The sequence below is a fragment of the Erythrolamprus reginae genome, chromosome 1 (assembly GCF_031021105.1).
Source record: "Erythrolamprus reginae isolate rEryReg1 chromosome 1, rEryReg1.hap1, whole genome shotgun sequence".
NCBI classification, from domain to species: Eukaryota; Metazoa; Chordata; class Lepidosauria; order Squamata; family Dipsadidae; genus Erythrolamprus; species Erythrolamprus reginae.
Window position 1 is genome coordinate 146,154,911 of NC_091950.1, and position 27,471 is coordinate 146,182,381.

The window sequence follows — 27,471 nt, forward strand, 5'->3', positions numbered from 1 at the left end:
TGGTGCCTCTACCAGTGAAAACGGAGCTCAGGAGGCTTGCAGGCTGCCCTCCCAAACTCCATTTTCACAGGCAGAGTGTTGCAGGAGACCATCGCAGCTAAAAACAGCTTGTGATGGCCGTGGGCAGCCCACCTGAGCTCTGTTTCTGCTGGCAAAGGCTTGTGGGAAGCTATCACTGTTAAAAACAGAACTCTGGAGCTTGTTTGCGCTGGCAGAGCACTTGGTCACCATAGGCACCCCCAACATGATTAATGTCGAGCTAACTACACACACCTTGCCCCCATCTCCCCTAAGGTCAACCACAATCCTGATGCAGCCCTCAATAAAATTGAGTTTGACACTCTTGGTCTTAAGGGAGAAACAAAAAACCCAAACACTTATGTGTATTCAAGGCAACATGTGCATATACCCAAGGAGAGACTTCTATTATAACAGACTGTAAAAGTGATGACGAACCTCTGGCATGGAGCCATATCTGCTGGCACGCAAGCCGTTACCCTAGCTCAGCTCCAATGTGCATGTGTGTCTTGGCCAGCTAATTTTTGGCACACACCGAAGCTCTGGGAGGGTGTTTTTGGCTTCCAGAGAGCCTCTGGGGGGGATGGAGAGGGTGTTTTTACCCTCCCCTGGTTCCAGGGAAGCCTTTGGAGCTTGGGGAGGGCAAAACAGGAACCTACTAAGCCCACCAGAAGTTGAGAGACAGGCCATTTCTGGCCTCTAGAGGGCCTCAGGAGGGTGGGGGTTAGGGGAAACTGTTTTGGCTCTCCCTGGGCATTGAATTATGGGGGTGGGCACTCACACATGCATGATAGTGTGCATTCATGCTCTTTTGGCACCCGAGGAAAAAAGGTTTGTCATCACTGGACTATAGTAACCTTCTATCTGTCAGGATTATTGGGATTTCAACACCTATTAAGCGCAAGCCATCATGTAACTATGGCTATCTTGGTGACAACTGGCATTTGTAGTCCTGACATATCTATAGACGGCTGTAATAAATATTCATGCCCTTATGAATCACTCCCATAATACATCCCACGATTTATACAGTCATAGACCAAACACCCTTCCTCATTAGTCAAGTTTTGGAACTTTCTCGAGGACCTTATTTTGCTCATCATCCTCTCTGTGTCACTACCATCATCCCATCCCACCCCAAACCCATCTTTAGATATCACTTCATTTATTTTACGTGTATCACTGCTATCTTTGTCTATGCTACGATCTACAACTGCTTAATATCTGACCTGGAAATTCTCAAAACCGAAGATATCCAAGATTCCCACAGATTTAAAATTTTCTTTCCCTTTGATCTTTGAGTTAATTTTTCCAATGATCCACGAGAAGCACTGTGAATAAAGGGCCATAGCAAGAGAGTCTCTGGAGTCAGTAGCCTAGGAGCAAAGAGGGAGGAAGACATTTTATCACTTATCATGGTCATGCACGATGGGAAATAAATTACATCACTTAGAAAAAGAGCTAAGAAAAAAAGTTTTACAAGAACCAAGCTGAACTCGGGGTGATTTAATGGATACATTCATAAAACTATCTTGGCAAAATACAGGAATAATTTGTCATGGCGTTCTTCTAAGATGTTTCTTCAATTTCAATTTCCTAGTCTTGTCTACAGTCGTACTAATTCCTGCTGGTCTACTAAGCAAAGCAGAGCCTGCTTACAATCCAAGTCAGACAAGATAAGTGCTGTTGAGACAACGGAGTGTGGCATATTATTAGGTGCCTCACTAAGCAGACATAGCCAGAAAAATTTCAGCATTTGAACATTTTTACTGGAAAACAAATTATTTAAAGACGGGAAAACCTAGTGCCTCCACTGCCCAGAATGAATTGCTTCTCACCAACCAAGCCTTTTCATTCCAACTAAGGCCAGTTAGATTAATGTACTACAAAGTGGAGTCTTTTGGTATATATATTTTAATCACTACATTTAGAAGACTAGATTGCTTTTCTCTCTAACACAAAAAGCTTTCATGGACAAACCTTTTCCTGGTATGCTACTCCGTTGCTCATCCCCTCAATTGTTCTTTGTTGATATAAGACTTTACAGTTACTTCTTAAGACATTATTTCTGAGAACAGAGTTCTGGATAGCTCATAGAAACATAGAAGTCTGACGGCAGAAAAAGACCTCACGGTCCATCTAGTCTGCCCTTATACTATTTTCTGTATTTTATCTTAGGATGGATATATGTTTATCCCACGCATGTTTAAATTCAGTTACTGTGGATTTATCTACCACGTCTGCTGGAAGTTTGTTCCAAGAATCTACTACTCTTTCAGTAAAATAATATTTTCTCATGTTGCTTTTGATCTTTCCCCCAACTAACTTCAGATTGTGCCCCCTTGTTCTTGTGTTCACTTTCCTATTAAAAACACTTCCCTCCTGGACCTTATTTAACCCTTTAACATATTTAAATGTTTCAAATGCTCAAACATCTCATCACTACTGCCTGTGTAGGAGAGGCTGAAGATATCCATAATTTTTTATCCCAGAAACCTAAAGGATCCCACCTTTTCATAGGAAGCCATAATGAACACACCAGAACTATTCCGAGATCAAATGTCACACCAGAAGCAATGTATACTTACTTTACCATTATAGAATGCTAAAAGTTAATTTACTCCTTCCATTACGCCTTTATTCTTTGCAGTACAGATAGGGAAAAATTGGGCAAAATCATTTGACATGTTTCTAACTAAACATTATTGCAGATATATCGGAAACCAGGTCGGGACAGCTAAATATTCCTCCTAACATACATTTAAGGCCTCTACCAATTCCCTTAATGAAATACAAAGATGAGGGGTGTCCTAATGGTCAGACTCCATAGTCATCCAACATCTCAGGTACATCTTTCAGATTAGTGCCTGTCTTTCCATATCCAGCAATGGGACACAAACAGGGGCAGCAGAGACACACAGCCATAGGCGTTGTGTCAAAGCCTTCATTGACTGTATTTAGCTCCTTCTGCTTAACATACTCCAAGTGTCAAAGTTTGGAATGGTAATGAGCTTTGAGTACAATGCAAGCTGACTAAGATCTCCAGCCTTCTCAGCCAAAATGGAATTTGACAACAGCTGACTGCTGTCCCTGGAGGGAGAAAAGGGGCATTTCGAAGCCTAATTAGCAAAGAAAGGTTACCCTGACTGCTATGGACCTTAGCTTGCTATTTTTGCACCAGTCAATGATGGGAAGAGTTATGCACGATACCCTCTTGCTCACATTCATGTTCCATACAAGCACCAAAGCTAGACTTTGGTATTTTTGGAGTCTTAGCTTTTTAATGCAATTAGTCCATTTTAGGAGCTAAGTAGCATATGAGTAGGAATTATCTGGGCTGTGGCTAAATGGGGAAAATGAAAATGAAAAATACTCCAGACGGCAACGATGATTAAATATTTCCATATTTCTGTCAAGAAAACTATATGAATATGTCTAGAAATCCACTATACGTCAAGCTTGGGTCAAGGAGCTCTTGATTTCCATCCTCAAGTAAAGAGCTGGAGCTCATTCAAACCTTACAAGAATTCTCTGACATCCTAATGAAGTATTTTGGACTTTCTCCTTTGTTTAGAATTTAGAAACATAGAAACATAGAAGACTGACGGCAGAAAAAGACCTCATGGTCCATCTAGTCTGCCCTTATACTATTTTCTGTATTTTATCTTAGGATGGATATATGTTTATCCCAGGCATGTTTAAATTCATTTACTGTGCATTTACCAACCATGTCTGCTGGAAGTTTGTTCCAAGAATCTACTACTCTTTCAGTAAAATATTTTCTCACGTTGGCTTTGATCTTTCCCCCAACTAACTTCAGATTGTGTCCCCTTGTTCTTGTGTTCACTTTCCTATTAAAAACACTTCCCTCCTGGACCTTATTTAACCCTTTCACATATTTAAATGTTTTGATCATGTCCCCCCTTTTCCTTCTGTCCTCCAGACTATACAGATTGAGTTCATTAAGTCTTTTCTGATACGTTTTATGCTTAAAACCTTCCACCATTCTTGTAGCCCTTCTTTGGACCTGTTCAATTTTGTCAATATCTTTTTGTAGGTGGTCTCCAGAACCGAACACAGTATTCCAAATGTGGTCTCACCAGCGCTCTATATAAGGAGATCACAATCTCCCTCTTCCTGCTTGTTATACCTCTAGCTATGCAGCCAAGCATCCTACTTGCTTTTCCTACCGCCCGACCACACTGCTCACCCATTTTGAGACTGTCAGAAATCACTACCCCCAAATCCTTCTCTTCTGAAGGTTTTGCTAACACAAATTGATGATTCCTTTTCCCCAAGTGCATTATTTTACATTTGGAAACATTAAACTCAAGTTTCCATTGCTTTGACCATTTATCTAGTAAAGCTAAATCATTTACCATATTATAGACCCCTCCAGGAATATCAACCCTATTGCACACTTTAGAGTCATTGGCAAATAGGCAATCCTTCCCTACCAAACCTTCCCCTATGTCACTCACAAACATATTAAAAATAATAGGACCCAGAACAGACCCTTGTGGCACACCGCTTGTAACCTGTCTCTGCTCAGAATACTTGCCATTAACAATAACTCTCTGATGTCTATGCTTCAGCCAGCTGCAAATCCATTGAACTATCCAGGGATTAAGTCCAATCTTCACTAATTTATCTATCAGCTCTTTATGTGGAACCGTATCAAAGGCTTTGCTGAAGTCCAGGTAGGCAATATCCACGACACCACCGTGAATATTTACAGCACACACATAATCTGTAGAACTTCACTGTTCCATTTCATGGAACCTGGAGCCTCACAAATACCAGAGCTACAAGACAGTGGTCTATGCCAAACATTGCCATGCTATGTGTTAACCGGCAGCTTTCTAGATGAAAGCAAGCAACAATATTGGGGAACTGCAGCTTTAGAGGAAAGCTGGTGAAGAGAAAGGTACACCTTGTTTCTCAACCAATATATAAATAAGCAGAATTCTTCTAGTTACACATTTTCATACTATAGTATAAATAGGCTGCATCCTCTAAAAAGAGTTTTTAGAAGTGTAGTTTGCAGGAGTGAGTTCTGTAAAATCTGTTTATTATTTTTTCCCCATAAACATTGTTCCATATGTTCTTTCTTACATTGTATAACATCCATGACAATGGTTCTGTTAACAAAGCTGACCCACCCATTCTCTCTTTCACGCCAATATCTGCCTTTATTACCCAGGCTTATTCTTAAGCCCTGAAGCACTAAGAATATTCCAGGAATCCTTCTCTTCTGGGAATAAGTAACATATCATCAAATCAAGGCCTCCCTCAAGTGTGGTTTCCCTTTAATGCTCATGGGAATGCTGCCATCCAGGGGCAATCTCCCTTCATAGCAAATATGAACTGCAAAGCAGCTAATGACTAACTCACCTGTTCCACAGTGAGGGGAGAGCTAATTTCTTCCCCACGTAGAAACATGGATCTTTGAGTAAGCACCTCAGACAGCTGGAAGGTATCCAAGCCAAGCAGTTCACTGACATTATGCAGCACTAGGAGACAAGACAATTGAGAGCTGAGAATAAGAGATGTTATTTCTCTGTCTGATAGGAAGCACACCTTACGCAAACTTCTTCATAAAGTGGAGACTAAGCAACAATGGTGAAGATCTTATGCTAAGAAGACTGTATTAATATATGACAACAGCTCTGAGATATATATTCTCCCAAAATTTCATTGGGAGATCCTTGTTACTCAAGGTGGAAGACCCAGAGTACCTTGGCACTTCAGAAGGGAAGAAAGTTGCTCCCTGTAACATATTCTCTTAAAGACAAATCTTTCCTTTCCACTTTAGTGCTAAAATACTTTATTCATTTGTTGGACAGCTAAATGAAAAGAGAACATTGATCTACTAAGACAGAGAAGTTTAATAGATTGATTAGGCAATACCACAAAGGGAAGATACATACGGTACATAAACCTTTCCAGAAACCTTTTTTAAAACTGGAAAATAGCTGCATTCCTGGGAATCCATTAACCTGTCAGCAATGCAGAAAAATATAAAAAGGCCACAATATTTTACTTGCTGAATTATTGGTATGCACCACAATTGAAGGGAAAGCAGATTCCAGATGAGCATTCACAATAAACATCACACACCAGTTTTTGTGGTAATCTGAGCTCCTCCCGCAGTCATGAACTCAATGTTTCCAAGTTGTAGAATGCCAGATATAAGTTTGAAGACGTCTCTGATCTCTTCAGAACTGAATCCCATTACTTCAAACGCAGTCTGTTCAAGACACATTCAGAATCATTATGATACTTTCAAGAAGCCAGGTGTTTCTATACAGATAGCTACCTAGTGCTTCCAGTTACTTGACACCATTGTATTTTAAAAAAGATTATGCAAAGTAGCACTGGAAAAACAAATTCCATGAAGGAGGAATCACCATAAAAGCCTTGCTTGGAATAATGGCTCTTACTCTGGCTTTAAGATGATAATTCAAAAGCTATGCTAATACATTCATCTTCTCCATAATGTATTAGGAAAGTTCTCTGTACATCCTCTGTAAAGATGTTCTCTTTAAAGATGTTCTCTGTACATTCACGGTAACGATGTTACAAATTAAAGTTAGATACCCAAACCCACTTAGTAGGATTGAGCACTACTGTCTGTAGTGAAATTTACTTTCAAGAGGCTTAAAGAATATGCTGTGTAACTCTCAGTCGTGTGGAACGGAACCTTATTATTTCAATACTTCAAAAAAGAATCATAGCTCTTCTTCACGTGTTTCTAAATTCTTATTGCAACTTTCATGTTTCTTGTAAAGAGCGCAAGTTATAATATGATCCTGGAATTAGCAGCTCATGGTACATAGAGGTACCCACTGATTTCCAAGTATTATGGCAAATAGCAATTGATGCAGTAATAGAGTCAATGTACAACTTGCTTCCTTGAATAATTCTTTAATTCTTGCTAACAAATTGCCAGGAATAATACATTTGAAATTATCCATAGAATAAAGGAAAAAGGAGGAATAACTTTATCCTGTTATTCCCTCCCTTTTTTAAATAGAAACTTACTCTCAACATTTTTGAGTTACACAGGCAGCAAACTATCAATCAATATTTGTCATGCTGCTCCATAAATATTATAATCTGATCTCAATCTATTCAGCTAATATTTCCTTTTTTTAAACAAAAGCACCATTCTAGCGTATTAGGATTCCAGTGTTCTTGATTTCCCCCCCCCCCTGGAGATAGTGAATTTACTGAATCACATACAGGAATAATAATTACAATAGAAGCTGATTATTAAGTAGAGGATTCAGACTTAATGGTTTTTAGATCTGTAAAGGGATTGTAATAAGACCCACTTACTTTTTGAGGCATTTGATTAGGATAATTCCCTCCTAATCCCTCCCTTTGTATGCCTATTTCTTGTCCATACTCCATTGCCTACTTTTATTATTTAGTTTCTATGCAGGATTTTGCTTTTAAAGCGCTCTATAAATAATAAATGCCTCTGATTACTTTATCTCTTACTTTCTGAAAAATAGTACCCAGATTTTTGCAGACTAAATAATTCCCTCACATGTTTCCTCCAAGTAAAAGGAGCAGGCATGCTAAAGCAGGCTTTCTAGAAACAGAAAGGCAAAATACTGGTGGGAAGATGAGATTTGTCTTCAAATTACATTATTTCAGTCTAAATAGACTTTCATTGTCATTAAACAATGCACACCATTATCAGGCACCACATTCAAGAGTGCAAGACCCTCTTGCCCTGTGGGCATTTTGCTCCCCTCAAACAATCTTCCATCATGAAAAGAACCAACTGATACATTTTTCTTTTAAAAAAAAAGCAGGTTGGGAGAGCAGAGAAATCCCATCAAATTTTTCCCGGAAACAAGGAAGAAACTTACCATAACTTTGCTGAACATCTCTTGGTCATCCAGGTCTTCGTTGATTATACAGCCAGACTGGTTGAGGTAACGATAGTTCTTGGGTTCCAGCAAGTGGAAACCTCCTATAAAACAGCAGCTCCCAGAAGGAGAAATAAAACAGTTAAGGACCAGAGCAGAAGGACAGAGAAAAGAAGCAAATGCAATGAATTTAGAGAAAAGAGACCAGTGAACATGAGCCAAAGGCACACGTTAAGCAGCCTGCTTTCCCCCCCTCTTGTTCTTAACCCAAAAGTGGCACATATTAACATCCCAGTTTAACCCTGCAGTATGAAAGAAAACATGGAAAATAGTAGACTGATTAGCCCTGGGTGGCCAGCACTGCCGAAATAAATATGTTGCCTGCAGGTAGATAAAAATAATAGCAAAGAAATGTTAAATTGACTAAATCCATAACTTATAAAGAAAATCAATACAAACTATTATATTGTTGGCACCTACCACCAAAAGGGTTGGCCAAGATACACCAAAATAATAATTCAGCATGTTGGAAATGTAAGAGAACACATGGCAACGCATGGTCTTGTCCAGAAACGAAAAAGTACTGGAAAAAACTTAGTCATTGGCTACAACAAATAACAGGCAAAACAATTGAATATACAGTACACCTGATTTTTTAAATTAGAAATTATGAAAGGGTCCCATGCTAAAAATGTAAGATATTTAATTTTGCACATTGTAACAGTGATAAGAATTGCGTTTGCACAGAAATGGAAGAACCCACAGATACCTGAAAACAAAGAGATAATTAGAAAAATTTACGAGTGTGCAGAGATGGACAGGTTGACTATGGAATTAAACAACCAAAAAGTCTCGGACTATTATTCAATCTGGACTAAATGGTATTCATGGATTGAAAAGAGGAAAAAGAACTTACAACAAGAGATGGAATAAGATATTCATATACCAGTATACAAATGTAATTAAAGGCAATATTGGAATGAATGTATATATAAGATGTGGATTCACCTGTAAATACTAATATGTATTGTATTAAAAAAAACCCAATAAATATTTTTAAAAATAATAATAATAATAATAATAGCAAAATTATGCTCAAACTCCTACAAGCTAGGCTCCAGCACGGCAATTGGTTCCTGACTACCAGTACGATACAGTTCTATGAACCGGTAGCAGCAGTGGTGGGAGCAGTAGTGGGTTCCTATCGGTACGGATGAGGATGCCACACCAGTAGTAAAACTGGAGCAGTGCATTCAGCTTTGGGTCTCTGGCATGTGTGCGTGCGCATACCAACGAGAATTTGCTTCTGCGCATGCGCAGGAAGCAAAATCTCACAAGGGGACACGGGTGCGTGCAAGATTTTGGTGATTTTTTGCTTCCGCGCATGCAAAAGAGTTGATAGGATTCTACTTATGGTGAAAGCATGCAGGAAAGTGAGACAAATCGTTTTCTTTGGTTTCTTTTAATGAATCTTGGGAGGACAGCATCTTCAGTTTGAATGTACATTTGTCCCTGGGCTGATAAATTCATCTGAAAAGAGGATGAATTTTGAGTGAAAAGTATTTGTGGATTTATGCATCTATTCTTGCCGCAGTTGCTCAACTCAACATGCGAGTTGATGAAGCTGCTTTCATTTAAAAATGGCTGCTTTGCCTTCAGGGTGAGAATACTGCCTGAACCCCTGTCTCATAGGCTACAATATTCTCCAGCAACTAACTGTATTTTTAGGAGGGGAAAAAGATGCACATTTTCCCCTCCTAAAAGAGGCTGAAAATTTGGGTGCGTCTTATACTCTGAATATAGCCCCACCCACTCACCGCCTCCTACCCTTTGGCCTCCGCACGTCCTCTTCCTGGCTGCAGAAATTGCCACTGACAATGACTTGTGTTTTGGGGCTCTGTGTGTTGTATTTTCAGCCTCCAAACACTCATGCGGTGCCCAAAATAGCAGCGCTGCCTTCTCTTTTCCTGCTTTGCCTGCTTTAGTCCCTGGAGCTTCCTCCGAAGATCAGCTGTGCTTTTGAAGCTGTTTTTCCAGCCCAAACACCAGCTAAGCGATCTTCCGTGCTTTGCCTGCTTTCTAACTGCTCTCCCTCCAACAATCAGCTGTGCTTTAGAAGCAGAGCCCCCACCATCCCCAACCTCAAAACCAGCGAGCGAACGAATGTGCTGAAGCTGACCAGGCTAAGAACCAGCCAGATGAATACCTGGTAGGCAGAAACAAACACCCCACCCCACCCATTTTCCTCTACAAAACTTACTCCAGTGCATCTTATACTCCAAAAAATACGGTAATTGGAACATCTCTAAAACTACTTCCTGGTATGCTAGAAAATACAGATGGAAATCTGCAATAAAGACACCTTCCTGATTGTTTTCTCAGTAGCATCTCCATCAGAGGCTGACCAGAGGGGAAAATCAGATGCGTTCCCAGTGCTTTTTCCCCCCATCAATATTTATTACAATACTAATAGAAACATAGAAACATAGAAGACTGACGGCAGAAAAAGACCTCATGGTCCATCTAGTCTGCCCTTATACTATTTCCTGTATTTTATCTTAGGATGGATATATGTTTATCCCAGGCATGTTTAAATTCAGTTACTGTGGATTTACCAACCATGTCTGCTGGAAGTTTGTTCCAAGGATCTACTAGTCTTTCAGTAAAATAATATTTTCTCACGTTGCTTTTGATCTTTCCCCCAACTAACTTCAGATTGTGAACTAACTTCAGATTGTGTCTCAGTCAGATTTCCACAGTACTTTACATTTGAGATGTGTTTGAGGCATATCCACAAATAATGCTGTGACATGAGATCTGATCACGAGCTTTGAGATCTATCAGCCCAAAGAAGCAAATCCCATCCATTATATGAATTTTAATGTAAGCCCACAAATAATTCCAGTTTAACATTTTCCTCTTTCTGAAGCAACTCTGTTGTTTTTCCTGTAAATCTACCGCTATGGTTAATGTAGCATGTTAAGATGGAAACAGGCTTTCTGAACCATTTATCTGAATATATTTATGAAGATGGAGCAATGCAATAGAAGAAAAAGGTAAATGAGACTATATAGCAGATTACTATAGCTGACAGACCCATTCCATCTTTTTAAGGAAAAGAAGGGAATTTTGGGAGAAGGGAGGGCAAAAATTTAATAGGAAAGTGAACACAAGAACAAGGGGACACAATCTGAAGTTAGTTGGGGAAAAGATCAAAAGCAACGTGAGAAAATATTATTTTACTGAAAGAGTAGTAGATGTTTGGAACAAACTTCCAGCAGACGTGGTTGGTAAATCCACAGTAACTGAATTTAAACATGCCTGGGATAAACATAGATCCATCCTAAGATAAAATACAGGAAATAGTATAAGGGCAGACTAGATGGACCATGAGGTCTTTTTCTGCCGTCAGTCTTCTATGTTTCTATGTTTCTAAATCACCCTGCAAGACATTCGGATTATGAGAAATCAAAGCAAGAAGTAATGAACTTCAAGTGACTAGAAGGCCAGGGTACATAAATGAACGGTTTTGTTTTCACTACTAATTCCGCTGAAAAACCCAGCAAGGTTTGATCTTAGTTGCTATATTTGCTGACGTCAAGATGCTATAATCAGACCTGAATATACACTGGTGAGTCTATAGGGTTCACAGAGAAGCGGCAGCCAATGGCGTTCTGCCTTTCCTAGCCAATAGCAGAATGCAGAAAACGTTCAGCCAATCTGTCACCGCTTGCTGGCTAGTAACAGTATCTTGTCTGGTCCCCTGATTTGCATGCCTAAACATATTCTCTCTAGTAACAGCTGCTTGAAATGGCACATCCTAGTTAATGGACAGGCTATGACCGACATAGGGGTATTTTGAGAACTTTGGTCACTGCTCAGTTTTGGTATAGTGTAATGCAATTATTACGGGAGTAATCCCATCTCACTACTGGGACTTGGGACTACACTGTTAAGGAGTGTGCAGAGTAGTCAAATATACACACACAGAGAGGAAAGGTGGAGGTTTTGCATTACCCAGCTGATAGTCCAGTGATACTACTAATAATTCAGTATTACGATCCAGATACATTAAGTACACTGCTCAAAAAAATAAAGGGAACATTTAAACAACACAATATAACTCCAAATAAATCAAACTTCTGTGAAATCAAACTGTCCACTTAGGAAGCAACACTGATGGAGAATCAATTACACATGCTGTTGTGCACATTCAACTTTGTACAGAACAAAGTATTCAATGAGAATATTTCATTCATTCATTCAGATCTAGGATGTGTTCTTTGAGTGTTCCCTTTATTTTTTTGAGCAGTGTCTATAAAATATTATTTACTTTGGCAAATATCTTAGTCGAGAACAGTCCTAGTCATACACAGTCAATACATATACAAAACTACAAGCCTTACTTGTTCAGCTTACAAATACATTAAACCATCATTTGAAAACACAGTTCTTACTATGGCATAGTCACAAAGACAAACTACAAATAGCAATAAATAGCAGAGAAAGAGAATCACGCTTTTGGCTCCCTCTTGTGGCAATCCGTAAAACTGGCTCTTAAAGCAATAATGTTCTATTACATGTAAACATAAATAGTTGGTTTGTGTTATATACTGCCAAGCCCAACTAGTTCTGCACATAGTACTAACATACACCACTGTGAAGAAGAGAGCTAAGATGGGAATTATGATCAGATGCAATACTATCACCAGCCCTCTTAGCCCCTCACGCAAAACCTAAAACAGAAGCTGGATTGACAAATGTGATGTTCCCTTGCTTTCATTTCACCTGCAAGAATGAATTATATAGACACACAGTCCAGAGTGGTGATGGTGTGGAATTCCTTTGACCTTTGATAAAGTGGGTGGGATGCTCTCTAGATCTATGCCTCTCCTTGGTGCACCTGTTATTATTCTACTTGGGATGGAAGGGCCTTATTACATTGATCCACTCTTGCCATTAAGACTACTGCAATATGTGCTACATGTTGTAGACTGCTTGGAAGCTACAGTTGGTTCATGGTACAGTGGCTCATATGGTAGCTGGCATTTGCCAACAGGAATAGATTACGCCAAAGCTCTAAGATCCTGGTTCCCAAAGTGGGGTCCACGCCCCACAGGGGGGCAATTTGATTTTTAATGGGGGCAATTGGGAACCTTGTTTAAACCAAGTTAATGGCTTTTTAGGCTTCCTCAGTGTGAGTTAGGAGTTTATCTTTTGAATAGTAAGAATTATATGTCATGGGGGGGCGGATAAATTTTTTAGAGATGCTTAGGTGGGGCATGGCCAAAAAAAGGTTGGGAACCACTGCTCCAAGACCTACACTGATTACCAATAGGGATAATGGCCCCAAAACCCTAAAAAAACACCTCTCAGTTTTGAAATACTTCCAGAAGGCAATTAGGGTGGGAGCCAATTGGGTAGCCCCTGGGAGGCCATTCTAAAAGACCAGTACAGTAGTACCTCTAGATACGAGTTTAATTCGTTCCAGAAGGGAGCTTGTATGTCGAACAACTCGTATCTGGAACAAATGGCTTTAGACTTTGTTTTTCCCCTCCGAGATAACCAGAAGCAAGGATTCTTGCGCCACCTAGTGGACACTTGGCTCGTATCCCGAATTTGAGCTCGGGTCTGGAACAGAAATCTCTCTCCCCTCGTGGCTCGTAACTTGGAATACTCGTATGTGGAGCAGCTCGTATCTAGAGGTACTATTGTACTGTCATCCAAAAGCAGCATCACTGAACCTTTCCACCCCCCTCCACAATGGTTTCTTCCAAATAGAACTGAGCTGGTTCCAGTGGAAGAATGTGGGCTTGTAGATCATTTGCACCAAGTCATGTATGGCTTTATAGGTTAGCATTACCACTTTAAATTCCATCCCCTGCATAGCAATGAGGACCTTTGGGAAATACTATTACCTCTTTGTTCCCCGCTGACACCAGCTAATAATGCATAGAAGATATGATAATTACGTTCTCCTGGGTTCTGGTGAACTACCCTGTTCTGTAAAAGGAAAACAGAAAGCAGTTAGCATAAACTCAATACAAGTGAGTAACACTCTCAATATTTATATGCACCATATTTGGGTGTTTTAAGGAAAATTAAATGAAGTTGGCTTCACAACTTTATCGCCAATATGCAAAAATCCTGAATGATGTCTGCATTTTTTCCCCATTTAAATGGACTTTTAAATGGATTTCATTTAAATCCATGCAGGAAGAAGTAAATTCCATATGCAATCCTGGTTTATTTTTACTCCTAATACCCATTCCTTCCCTGTTGTGTATCAAACTATGTGCTTCATTAAAACTAAGTAAATGTTTGCTTCATTTGTAAAAAATGCAAACTTGCACTACCTTTCAGCAAAAGTTTCCTACGGTTGCATCTACATAATAGGGGTTGTAAAGGTTGGGTTTTTTTGCTGAATGTGTTCATGCTACCTCTTTGCTTGTTTCCTTTAGATTAGCATTTGTCAACCTTAGCCACTTTAATATGTATGACTTCAACTCCTAGAATTCCCCAGCCAATATGCTCGTTGGAGAATTTTGGGAGCTAGTCCCATATCTTAAAAGTTGTTGAGGTTGGGAAACCCTGATCTAGTCCTCAGTCTAATCTGCCTGCCTGATTGGAAGTATTTTAGACTCTCATATTCTTGTTTCCAGAAATCTTTCCTTTGAATTTTTCAGTCCTAAAATAAAATGCACTGGAAGTGATGAAAGTCAGATCAATACAGTGTGTAGCTGTCCACACTGAGCAACATTAATGCAACAGAGAAATAAAATAAAATAAAATAAAATTCCTATCCTAGAAAAAAGAGGCACGGGTAGCTTGTTTCTAGGATGATAAAGAACTAATTAGAAATAAATCTAAATAAAACATTTGGCAACTGCTAGGGACATAGCCTAATTTTGCTAAGAATACTCAATGGTGCTATGTTCAATATCGTTCCCTGGTTGGTTTTACACCATTCTTATCAAAAAGAGAGTTGGGAAAGCAAAGCAAATCAAAACAAAAGAGAACAAACATCACTCACCTTTTCCAATAAATCTGAGCAACAAGTTAAGAAATAAATGTCATTACAGCTCTCTTATAAACATATTCTCTGATAGCTGGCAAAAATAATTGGAAATGAGTTCGAATATAGTTGCACCTAAATTATAAGCAATGTTTTGTTTTCTAAATCTAATGAATTAAAAGAGTTACAATTTTTTGTTGAACGTTGAAAAAGAAAAATACAATTGATGGAAAGCTGGGAGAGTTTCATAAAAAGTATTTATAGCGCAATTTCTCCACCTCATTTATGGAATTTTCAGAAGGCTGCTTCATCCTTACCATCTGTAAATTAACTGTACAGATGGGTCATTGGTTCCTTTCTTTTTTAATCTAGAGGTGAACCAGTGGTGGGTTCCTACCACTGCGCTAGGAGACTCCTATCCGGAAACGTCCACCAAGTTGCGTGCGACTGCTCCAGTGCCGTCTTCAACAGTCCGTCGGGTGGCGCCATCTTTTTTTCTGAATTTTGGGGACTTTTTTGATTCCTGTGCATGTGCAGGAGCAAAATCTTATGAGGGGACACTCTCAGGTGCAAGATTTCGGTGATTTTTTGCTTCCATGCATGCACAGAAGCAAAAAATTGCCAAAATCGTGTGACTGTCCCCTCGTGAGATTTTGTGAGGGGATGCTTGTTTTTGCTTCCTGCGTATGCAGGCATGGGCGGGCGCGCCCAAATTAGGATGATGTGCGCGCAGTGCATCAGTATGTGGGTAAGTGCAACCCGCCACTGAGATGAACAATATCTCAAGAGCTGCCATTCAAATAAAGGATACAGTCTGTGACCCTTCCTCCTTGGATATGCCCATGCTGAGAAAAATGTAGCTGGATGAATTTGCCAAAGCGGCTAGAATTGTTGTTATAGACTGTCTTGGCATTTCCAAAAGCTTCCAGGACTGGGCTTTAGTGAAAAAAAAAAGAAAATTAGAATTGTTTGGCAGGAACATTAGATAGGTTTACACAGAATACATTTTGCAACAATACAGGTCTGGTTGTATGAGATAGAAGCCATTTAGATGCTGACGAAGCTTTTGCTAAAAGAAAATTTGTAGCCCTGAAAACTGTAAAGAATAACCTCAAAAATGCCTAACATTTGTGTGCCATGGCCCTAACTGCTCCTATAACTAACAGCAGCAGAAGAAGGAATATGCAAATATTCATAATTTTAGATATTTACATATGTAAATATTTTAGATATTTACATAATTTTACATAAGAAAGTTTGTAGCCTTGAAAACTGTAAAGAGTAGCCTCAAAAATGCCTAACATTTGTGTGCCATGATCCTTACTGCTCCTATAACTAACAGAAGCAGAAGGAATATGCAAATATTCTTAATTTTACATATTGTACATCCTCTCTTAGTGCAGAAAATTTCTTGTTTTAAGGTAGTTGGTTTGGTGTTTCAAGTCCCTGGGGATATTCAAGGCACCAACATGCCTTCCGTCCCCTGTCCTAATGTCTCTCTTATGTTTCTACTAGCTCCATGTAAATGAACTTTATTATTCCCAATGATTATCTCTTCCATATTATTCCCAATGTCTTATCTTCTATTCTTTTATTGATCTATTTTACTATGATTATATCCTCTGAAACCTATGTTACGTATTGACAAAATAAATAAAATAAATAAAAAATAAATAAATGAAATTTCCCCCAATGATTCTCCATACAGGCTGCAACAATATTGCAGGGAAGAAGAAATCTGCATTTTCTCAGAGCTCCAGTGCAACAGACCACCACAAAATCTAGGACTGTATGCCCCTGACGCCGAGGTTATCAAATGTCATCATTCTTCTGATGAGTCTCTTGAGAAACAACCTCCCCACTTCCTGCCCACACACACGGGAACTCCTTTTACCTGCTCTCAAGGATAGCTTCCTCCACATGGGTGGTCTTCTCCAAAGCAGAGCTACCCAAGGAGAACTGGCTCATGGCCGACAGGAACTTTAGCAGCAACTTGGTACTCTCTGTCTTCCCTGCTCCACTTTCTCCACTATTAATAAGACAGCCCAAGACAAGCAAATCAAGGAATTCATAATGGCAAGAACGATTCTGAAGTTCCCACCCATCTTCCAGTACGGGAAGTGAGACCAGGTGGGAAGCTTGTGGCCTCGTTACTTTTCTCACCTGATCAGAATGCACTGGCTGTCGTGGCGCCTCCAGAGGCAGCTGTAGCACTCACTGGCTGTGGCAAAAATGTGTGGCGGAAGCTCCCCCAGGCAGTGCTGTCGGTACAAGTCAATGGCGGACGCATCGTACAGCCCAGCAATGGGTTTGTAGGGATTCACAGAAACCAAGATAGAACCGATGCTTGTCTGCAAGGGAAGTATTTTGGGTTGGGTTATTTTTCTTAAAAACTGATAGTTTGGAAGGAAGCGTGGTTTTGAAATGAACAAGGTAGCTGAATGCTAGTTCGAAAGCATTGGAAGGAAAATCATAGGACCAGATTATCTCCAAGCCCGCCTTCTGCCGCACGAATCCCAGCATCCAGTGAGGTCCCATAGAGTTGGTCTCCTCAGGGTCCCATCGACCAAACAGTGTCGGCTGGTAGGGCCTAGGGGAAGAGCCTTCTCTGAGGGGCCGCCCACACTCTGGAATCAGCTCCCCCCGGAGATTCGCACTGCCCCCATCCTCCTTGCCTTCCGAAAGAGTTTAAAAACTCATCTTTGCCACCAGACCTGGGGTCATTAGATCTTCCCCCTGACCAATGATTGTTTTTAGTGTGATGAATGTTAATGAATGTTTTAAAGTTAAAATTTTTAAGATCTCTTAAGTATATTAATTGGATAAACTGTATTGTTATATCTTTCATATATGCTGTGAGCTGCCCCACGTCCTCGGAGAAGGGTGGCATACAAATCCAATTAAAATAGAAAATAGAAAAAAATAGAAAAGGGAGACCTTAAAGTTCCTGCCTTCGTTTGCTCTGAGAAAAGAGATCTTCAGTCTAATGCAAGTAAACCCTGAATGAGAGATCTCGCTTGCATTTTCCATTCCAAATTGTGTGTTTATGTATACACATACATGTATAGGGATGAACAGGCCTTGCCAACCAGCAATCAACTCACCCAAATGTATTATAATGTAGTATGCGACCTCCAATTAATTATTCAGGTACCAATAGAAACAACCACTCATGCTACTATATCAACTTTCCACAGTTTTATGCTTTTCTAATCCATTGAACTAGAGGTCCTACCAGCACAATTTAGGTTATAAAAATCCCCATGTTCTGTTACCACCTTTCTTAATATATTTATTTATTTGTTTATTTTTATTTGGTCAGATTTCTAGGCTGCCCTTCTCCTAAGACTCAGGGCGGCTTACAACAGTATAGAAAAATACAATACATATGAAAAGTGAAACCCAACAACATTAAAATAGATTGTTAAAACCCCTACGGTATAAAAACCCCTATCATTAAAATCCTTATAATATCAAAAACATTCATTCAACAGCAATCACACAGTCACATCTGTGGCTAGAACAAGATGTTAAGGTCAACGGCCCCAAGCCTGCCGGCACAGGTAGGTTTTTAATACCTTGCCAAAGGCCAGAAAGGTGGGGACGGCGCAAATCTCTGGAGGGAGTTGGTTCCAAAGGGCCGGGGCAGCCACAGAGAAGGCTCTTCCCCAAGGCTCCACCAGCCAGCCTTGCTTAGCTGATGGGACCTGGAGAAGGCCGACTCTGTAGGACCTGACCAGCCGCTAGGATACATAAGGCAGAAGACGGTTCTGTAAGTAACCTGGTCCTAAGCCAGACATGCCACAGTTGGCAAAACTTTAGGTAATTATAGACACCCTAGGTTGCCTCTTTCTTGTTACATAAAGAATAGTGAAGTGTCCAGAAGACAGGGACCCCAATCAAAAAGAAGACTGAAAAAAGATTTGGATTATTAAGAAAAAAAGAGAAGCCATTAAAGAATAAACAGGAAGCCTTCTTCAGACCTGCGGAATACCAACTATTCAAAACAAAGATCTCTTGTTTCTTTATTGTATTAAAAACATAACTGCAACAAAGCAGAAGGAAAAGCACCTGCTGGTACCATAGTTACTACAAGTTTATTTTAATGTTTCTCCATACAATCCTTCTTAATACACTACACTCAAAATACATATGACTGCAATTTTCATTATCCCTCAACTAGAGCATCCCTCCTCACCACTTGAAAAGATATTCTCATGTTATTCAGCACACTCTTTCCACTGAAATATAATTTTAAATTAAATATATCAATAGGGAGCAGAACAGCACATGAAAGGAACACAGTCCATAATAGAACAGACACAGACTAGACTAGACTAGACTAGTCTAGAATAGAATAGAATAGACAAGACTAGACTAAACTATAATATAATAGAATAGACAAAACTAGACTAGAGTAGACTAGAGTAGACTAGAGTAGACTAGGCTAGGCTAGGCTAGGCTAGGCTAGGCTAGGCTAGGCTAGGCTAGGCTAGGATAGGATAGGATAGGATAGGCTAGGCTAGGATAGACTAGACTAGACTAGAATTCTTTATTCATTTCATTTCATTTTATTGGATTTGTATGCCGCCCCTCTCCGTAGACTCGGGGCGGCTAACAACAGTGGTAAAAACAACATGTGACAATCCAATACTAAAGTAACTAAAAACCCTTATTTTAAAACCAATCATACATACAAACGTACCATACATAAATTATAGAAGCCTAGGGGGAAAGAATATCTTAATTCCTCTATGTCTGACGACAGAGGTGGGTTTATTGGCCAATTGTGATTGGACACACAAGGAATTTGTCTTTGGTGCAGATGCTCTCAGCCTCGTTCATTTATCCTACAACGAAGTCATGGGTGGCACTGGCAACTTCTCATTTTAAACTAAACTATCTTTGGACTCCATACTTGTGATCCATGATATTTGTCTTTAAGTAATGCTAACTATACCAAATCTAAAAGTGTTAGAAGTGTCCTAACGGGGATTCCAGAATGAAGAGCATGATATACACAATAAATCAGAATAAGAGCCACTCAATTAGCATTTTTAAGAAAAAGTCTGCCTGGAGCAGGGCACTTCCCATGCTACAAATACTCTTCTCAATTGTTTTGCAGTGGCAACCAAACGTTGTTTTGAGCAAGATCAGAATCCATAATTAAGCTCTCCTAGAGATGCAAAACTACTATGACAAATTATAGATGCTCCCCTGGCCTTCGTCTTCTTGTAATGGTACTATTGGATGGGGGAATGTCATCATAATGAGCATGTTTCATCATTTCTCCCAGGCAATTTTTAATATGGAAATTACCACTTATGTTCAGCTATGCCCCCTATGGGAATATATGAGAAAATATGAGATTCTGAGGAGAATTGAGCAGTGCCCATCTTCTGCATAATATGTTGCTTTATCTGTAAAACCAGCATGGATTCAGTGACGAGCTTTTGACCAGGCAGTATTTTTTAAAAATACATCAAAAAACTATTACCTGAGAATGGAGATTCCATTATTGACAGGGGAGAAATCAACGGGTGTAAGTGGAAACAATATCTTGAGTAAAATGTTAAAGGATGAAGCCTTGTCAGCTCATTAAAAATAAGGAACGTAAGAAGGTACATTAAAGGTTTCTAAAAATACATTGCTGGAGGAAGCTATTAGGGTCTGCCCTAAAAGATAAATGATAGATAAATCTAAAGTGTCTGAAGATCAAAATACAACATGAACTCCTCATTAGCCAAATTCGGGATGAAGAACAAAATATCTTCTTTAATAGACTGAAATATAGTTCGTACAAATCTGCAGAATAAACCTTTTTAGAAGCCAAGAATTTGAATTATTTTTCAAACTGAGATCTTCTTAAGGACTACAGTTCTAATATATTGTATGTTCTTTATTGAATACAGTATTTCATGAAAGGTGAAACAGGACACATCTTCTATTTTTAGGATTTCATCCTATTTCCTCAGAAGCAGAAATCACTGCAACTGAAAATGGGGTATTACATAGAAAATGTTAAGTGGAAAATTGTGTGTATGTGTGTGTCCATAGTCTCAGGATGTGGTGACCTAGCAGTTAAGATGCTGGTTTTGTTGACCAGAAGGTTGACAGTTTGAGACCCGGGCATCGCGTGACAGCTTTCATTCTTGCCCGGCTCCTGCCCACTTATCAGTTTGAAAGCATGCAAATGCAAGTAGATAAATAGGTACCATTTTGTTGAGAAAGTAACAGAATTCCACGTGCCTCGGCATTTAGTCATGCTGGCCACAATAGAATAGAATAGCATAGAATAGAATAGAATAGCATAGAATAGAATAGAATTTTTTTGGCCAAGTGTGATTGGACACACAAGGAATTTGTCTTGGTGCATATGCTCTCAGCGTACATAAAATAAAATATACATTTGTCAAGAATCATGTGGTACAACACTTAATGATTTACATAGGGGTCAAATAAGCAATGAAGAAACAAACAATGATCATGGAAGCATCTTCGGACAACGCTGACTTCCTTGGCTAGGAAATGGAAGTGAGCACCGTCCTTAGATTCCAGTACAATTGAACAGGGGAAACCTTTATTCTTTCCTTCCATAGTCCCAGCTATGAATGTCTAAGAATCAGGAAGTGAGTTCTTATACCCCATTACTTTATTTTCTTGACCTATATGATACTATTTAATGGATAAGACACCCTAATAGTGCAGTTGCTTTATTTAGAATATTGAGAACGTGTTAAGGATGCCTTCAAAATGTATATTTGCTGGTATGACTGAGTTGTATGGTTTTAATAATGGTTATTTTTTATGTGCGTTTTTTAACATATTGGATTTGTGATATTATATTTTGTTGTGAGCCACTCCGAGTCCTTGGAGAAGGGCGGCATACAAATCTAATAAATAATGAACACAAGAACAAGGGGACACAATCTGAAGTTAGTTGGGGGAAAGATCAAAAGCAACATGAGAAAATATTATTTACTGAAAGAGTAGTAGATCCTTGGAACAAACTTCCAGCAGACGTGGTAGATAAATCCACAGTAACTGAATTTAAACATGCCTGGGATAAACATATCCTAAGATAAAATACAGAAAATAATATAAGGGCAACTAGATGGACCATGAGGTCTTTTTCTGCCGTCAGACTTCTATGTTTCTATGTTTCTTTAATAATAATAATATTTGCTGTGGCAAATAAGAATGTGATTAAACTCCAATGTACCTTACATAACTGATGCAGTTGTTCCCTATCCCTCAATCCAGGAATAACAGATGCTCTCTTCTATTCTGAATTATTCTTGTATTTTTTTTCAGTGGTCAGGAAAACAAAGTACTGTGCGACCACATACTTTTGTTTTCCAAGAAAGCTTACAGAGATCTAGGAAGGCTCAAACGCATTGTGTAAAGTAAGATGATGATGAAATCTATGACTCTGTTTTGTTTGGAAGTGTGCCCAATGTCATTTCCTCAACAAAAAAGACAGAGGGAATGGAGAGGGAATGGCACGCAGTGCTGGGTGATATGTACAGTATATGTGTGTGTGTGTTTAACATATTCTTTGCCAATAATGAAAAGGAAGGGAGACTACTATAGATCTATTTTGGGCTTATTTGCCTTCATCAGGTAGCCATATACCCAGCTCAAAAAAAATAAAGGGAACACTTAAACAACACAATATAACTCCAAGTAAATCAAACTTCTGTGAAATCAAACTGTCCACTTAGGAAGCAACACTGTTGGACAATCAATTTCACATGTTGTTGTGCACATTCAACTTTGTAAAGAACAAAGTATTCAATGAGAATATTTCATTCAATGAGATCTAGGATGTGTTATTTGAGTGTTCCCTTTATTTTTTTGAGCTGTGTATATATATATATATAAATTTATGTAAATATATGTATGTATGTATGTATGTATGTATGTATGTATGTATGTATGTAAGTAAGTCTAGGCATATTCGGGTCTTTTCCTGTGTAGGGTTGATAGATTCCTGGTGACGTTTCAGCAAGGATTATTATTGTACACTGTTTTATGACTGATGTTAGCCGCCCCGAGTCTTCGGAGAGGGGCGGCATATAAATTCAATTAATAATAATAATAATAATAATAATAATAATAATAATAATAATAATAATAGGTCTCACTCGTCATCTTCAGGCTGTTGTCTTCGGCTTTGTGCTGAAGATGACAAGTGGGACCTCATCGAAACATCTTAGTGAAAACCTAGCAAAACATAGTGAAAAAACTTAGTGAAAGTGACCATAATAGGTCTCTCTAATTCCAAATCTGCTCAGCAGTGTACAATAATTGAATACTTCTTCTGAGTTATCAATAAACATGAGAAGATTCAACCCCCAAGATTTTGGGGTTTTGTTTTTTTTTAAAGCAGAGCTGCAACATTTACTATCATTCCACCAGATACCTAGACAGTTTGTTCTTTTTTAATGTCATCTACAGGTGTCATCCATTATTTTTCTAGTCATTTCTGATCCCCAAAATGACTAAAACACCTGGGATTTAAGCAAGACTGGCTGATCCTTAATGATTTTCCACTATACTAGTGGTTTTTTTTAAAAAGTAATAAGTTGTTGCACCTTAGGAACCACAAGGACCAATTTGTTCAAGAAGTGTATAGTTCAATGGTTGTTCATACATCTTGATTTTTTTTAATGAAATGACTAATAGCTAATACAAACTATTTTTTAACCAAAATAGTATACTAAATTTTCTACAATCTCTTTCCTCTAAACAGAATGTCATGGACAATGGATGTCCAAGTGCCGCCTCTATGTTGGTTGAGGCAGGCAGGATTCCCTTGAGTACCATTTTTGGGGGTCAAGGGAAAGGGAGGTTTTTGCCTTCTCTTTCTGCTCAAGATCCCCATGTACAATTGGTGGGCCAGTGTGTGACACAGAATGTTGGACTCGATGGGCTTTGGCCTGATTTAGCATGGCTCTTCTTATGCTCTTATGAGAAGATTTTGATCTGCCTTTCCCCAATAAACAAAACATAAAAACCAACAACCATCCCCAATATTTCCTCTGATTCTTTAAAAAAAAAAAATCTTTTGCATAAACATTCTCTCTGGCTGAACTCAAGTATTACAAGATTGCTATGTGTTATTTTTTTAAAAACAGAACTGCTGCCGTCTATTTTTCCTGCTAACACAAGCAATACATTGTGCATTGCCCCTGCTCCTCCAACCCACCCTTCCCTTTCAGAGCACTGCCTAGAAGGGCCAAAGAAATTAGCAGTGTAATGATGTCACTTCATTATGTAGAGAGCAGCTGGCATCAGATATTACACACACACACATACACACACATGCAATACACAAAAAAGTGGATGCAGATTCACCTCTGTAATTCTATCTGGCCCTTAGACAATACATGTGGGGGTTTTGAAAGGGGGAAAGAGCATGGTTTAAATGTTGTTATTTTCATTCCCTTTCTGACAAAGGAGAGGAGAGGGAAGGGGAGGGGAGGAGAAGGAAAAATTATCTCAGTGTAAAAGAGCAGCAGATAAAATGAAAGCTGGTGGATTATGAGCTCTGGACTGTAAAGAACTTTTGGCGAGAGGTGAGTGCAATTGTAAGCCGAGTACAGATGGTTTTTTTTTAAAAAGGTTATCCCTAGCCAGCATAATGCATTCTTTGCAAGTCCCTTGCTCACTCCAAAAAAGCTGCTTCCCAGAAAACAGGTCATTTAATTGATCATTTACTGGAATATAAAATGCCTTCAGTCCTTGTTGCCTTAGTAACCGTTGCGATGCAACAGACTTAAGATCCACATTTCAATACCAGAATTTGAGGATGCTTGTGCACAGGTAAGAAGATACAGGAATATGCCTCATCCCCTTCCTTTGCTCCCAGATTATCTCACAGTCATCCTGCTTGATACAGAATTACCTGCTCCTCTCATCTCCCATCCCTATTTACAGAAGCAGGTAGAAAGTGGGTGTTTAATGCCAAAAGAAGGAACCAGATGGCCGAAACTTTGGATTGCTATGGATACTAACTAGCCCTTGGAATACAGGAAAGGGGTGCGTTATGTAAACACGCTTTCTTTCTCTTTGCAAATAGAAAACTGAAGTTGAGAAAGAAGGCTGAAATCAGGGCATGCAGATGACCATCTGTGTTTGTGTTTCGGCACATATGCAGGGTGCATTTTAAAAAACTTGGGCGGGTATTCAAAAATGTAATGCAGGGCTTGAAATTCTCCCAGTTTGGGCAAGTAGGTAGTGTTTATTTATTTTATTTTATTTATTTATTTATTTATTTTGTCCAATACATAATACACATTGAAAAGAAAGATATGTAATAATATAAGTAAAGAAATGAATAGAAGAAAAGATATAAAAGTATAAGTGAACATATTTGAAAGGAAGAAAAGACGAATGAGATAAGGAGAGACAATTGGACAGGGGGACGGAAGGCACACTGGTGCACTTATGCACGCCCCTTACTGACCTCTAAGGAACCTGGAGAGGTCAATCGTGGATAGTCTAAGGGAAAAATGTTGGGGGTTAGGGGTTGACACTACTGAGTCAGGTAATGAGTTCCACGCTTCGACAACATCTGGATTGCGGCGGCTGGTTCAGAGAACCAGTAGCAATGGCAGTGCAAGGCTCCATCGCCGCCACCCCCTCAATATCATCCCTTCATGTTTTTTTAAAAGCCTTCCCCCCTGCCAGTTCACCTGAATGAAAGAAAGAGGGGGGAGGGAGGGGGAAGGGAAAGGAGAAAGAAAGAAAGAAAGAAAGAAAGAAAGAAAGAAGAAAGAAAGAAAGAAAGAAAGAAAGAAGAAAGAAAGAGGTATTAGAAGGGGGGGGGGGATCAGGACTCACTTTCCAGCTGAGATATCGCTTGGCAAAGAAGAAAAACAAATGCTGTCACTTTAAATCCGGACTCTCCAAACTTAGCTGCATGGCTGGCTGAGGAATTCTGGGAGTTCAAGTCTACAAGTCTTACTGTTGCAAACTTTGGAGACTCCTGCTATAAATTGAAAAGCCTTTGGAAGCTGCTCAGAAGAAGATATTTAATTGCAGAAGCGAAGTGATAATCTGGGTTAGCTGAACAACAAACTGGATAAAAAGAAAGATTCTTCTATGGTTCTATGTTTTTGAAGTTTTGGGGGTTGTGCAATATGAGCTTTGTGTTTCTAAAACAGTTTGGGTGATTCCCATTGTGGCTAAATGACTTTAAGTCCTGTGTCCAGTCTGGAGTGTGGGGCTGCTATTCTGATTCTACCACTGTGCTTTGTTAACTGCCAAATCTTACCATGGGGATATTTAAATATATTCCATCTTAAATGGGTTTTCTAGGGATCTGTTTGTCTGCTTGTGTGAATGGAGCAAACATCAGGCTTCCACCTTCTATTAGGTCATTATCTCTATTGAGTGTGGAATGAGCTTCATACCAGTTCTTTGTTAGCAGCTTAGTTTTTCCTTGTTTTTCTGTGAGTCTTTTCTTATGAATAATATTTTATTTGGGGAGGGGTTGCTTCCCACAGGAGAGAGAGAGAGACAGAGAGAAGGGAGGGAGGGAGGACCACAAACCTGGCTGGCACTACACTCACTTCAGAGGATTTTTGAAACAGCATAGCAAAGGCTGGAAAGAGGCCTCAGAGGTCACCTAGTCCAAACCCCTGCTCCCTGGCAAAATGGACTGCTAATTGGCCATACCCACCCAGTCACATGAGTACGCCTACCTGAAGTCACACTCACCTGACCTCCAAGCCATACCCACAAAAAAAACCCACCCAGAGAACTGATGCAATGTATATGCCACATATACATTGGCTGAAGCATAGACACCAGAGGGTTGTTGTGAATGGCGAGTATTCTGAGCAGAGTCAGGTTACAAGCGGTGTGCCACAAGGGTCTGTTCTGGGTCTATTCTTTTTAATATGTTTGTGAGTGACATAGGGGAAGGTCTGGTAGGGAAGGTTTGCCTATTTGCCGATGACTCTAAAGTGTGCAATAGGGTTGATATTCCTGGAGGCGTCGGCAATATGGTAAATGATTTAGCTTTACTAGATAAATGGTCAAAGCAATGGAAACTGCAGTTTAATGTTTCCAAATGTAAAATAATGCACTTGGGGAAAAGGAATCCTCAATCTGACTATTGTATTGGCAGTTCTGTGTTAGCAAATACTTCAAAAGAAAAGGATTTAGGCGTAGTGATTTCTGACAGTCTCAAAATGGGTGAACAGTGCAGTCAGGCAGTAGGGAAAGCAAGTAGGATGCTTGGCTGCATAGCTAGAGGTATAACAAGCAGGAAGAGGGAGATTATGATCCCGCTATATAGAATGCTGGTGAGACCACATTTGGAATACTGTGTTCAGTTCTGGAGACCTCACCTACAAAAAGATATTGACAAAATTGAACGGGTCCAAAGACGGGCTACAAGAATGGTGGAAGGTCTTAAGTATAAAACGTATCAGGAAAGACTTAATGAAACTCAATCTGTATAGTCTGGAGGACAGAAGGAAAAGGGGGGACATGATCGAAACATTTAAATATATTAAAGGGTTAAATAAGGTCCAGGAGGGA

General features: G+C 39.4%; 1 protein-coding gene and 1 pseudogene across 2 annotated transcripts in view; both read right to left on the reverse strand.

Moving 5' to 3' along the window:
* Positions 1 to 13,898, reverse strand: part of LOC139153988 (unconventional myosin-X-like) — an 82,085-nt gene extending 68,187 nt beyond the window's left edge. For both annotated transcript variants that reach the window (XM_070728426.1, XM_070728419.1), the window contains exons 1-5: positions 13,820 to 13,898; positions 7,902 to 8,005; positions 6,139 to 6,268; positions 5,413 to 5,531; positions 1,248 to 1,394 (exon numbers count right to left, since the gene is read on the reverse strand). In XM_070728426.1, the coding sequence (XP_070584527.1) occupies positions 1,248 to 1,394; positions 5,413 to 5,531; positions 6,139 to 6,268; positions 7,902 to 7,919 (414 nt within the window). In that variant the 5' untranslated portion in view covers positions 7,920 to 8,005; positions 13,820 to 13,898. The remainder of the gene's footprint in view (positions 1 to 1,247; positions 1,395 to 5,412; positions 5,532 to 6,138; positions 6,269 to 7,901; positions 8,006 to 13,819) is intronic.
* LOC139167621 (unconventional myosin-X-like) overlaps positions 11,339 to 27,471 on the reverse strand; it is a 28,067-nt pseudogene continuing 11,934 nt past the window's right edge.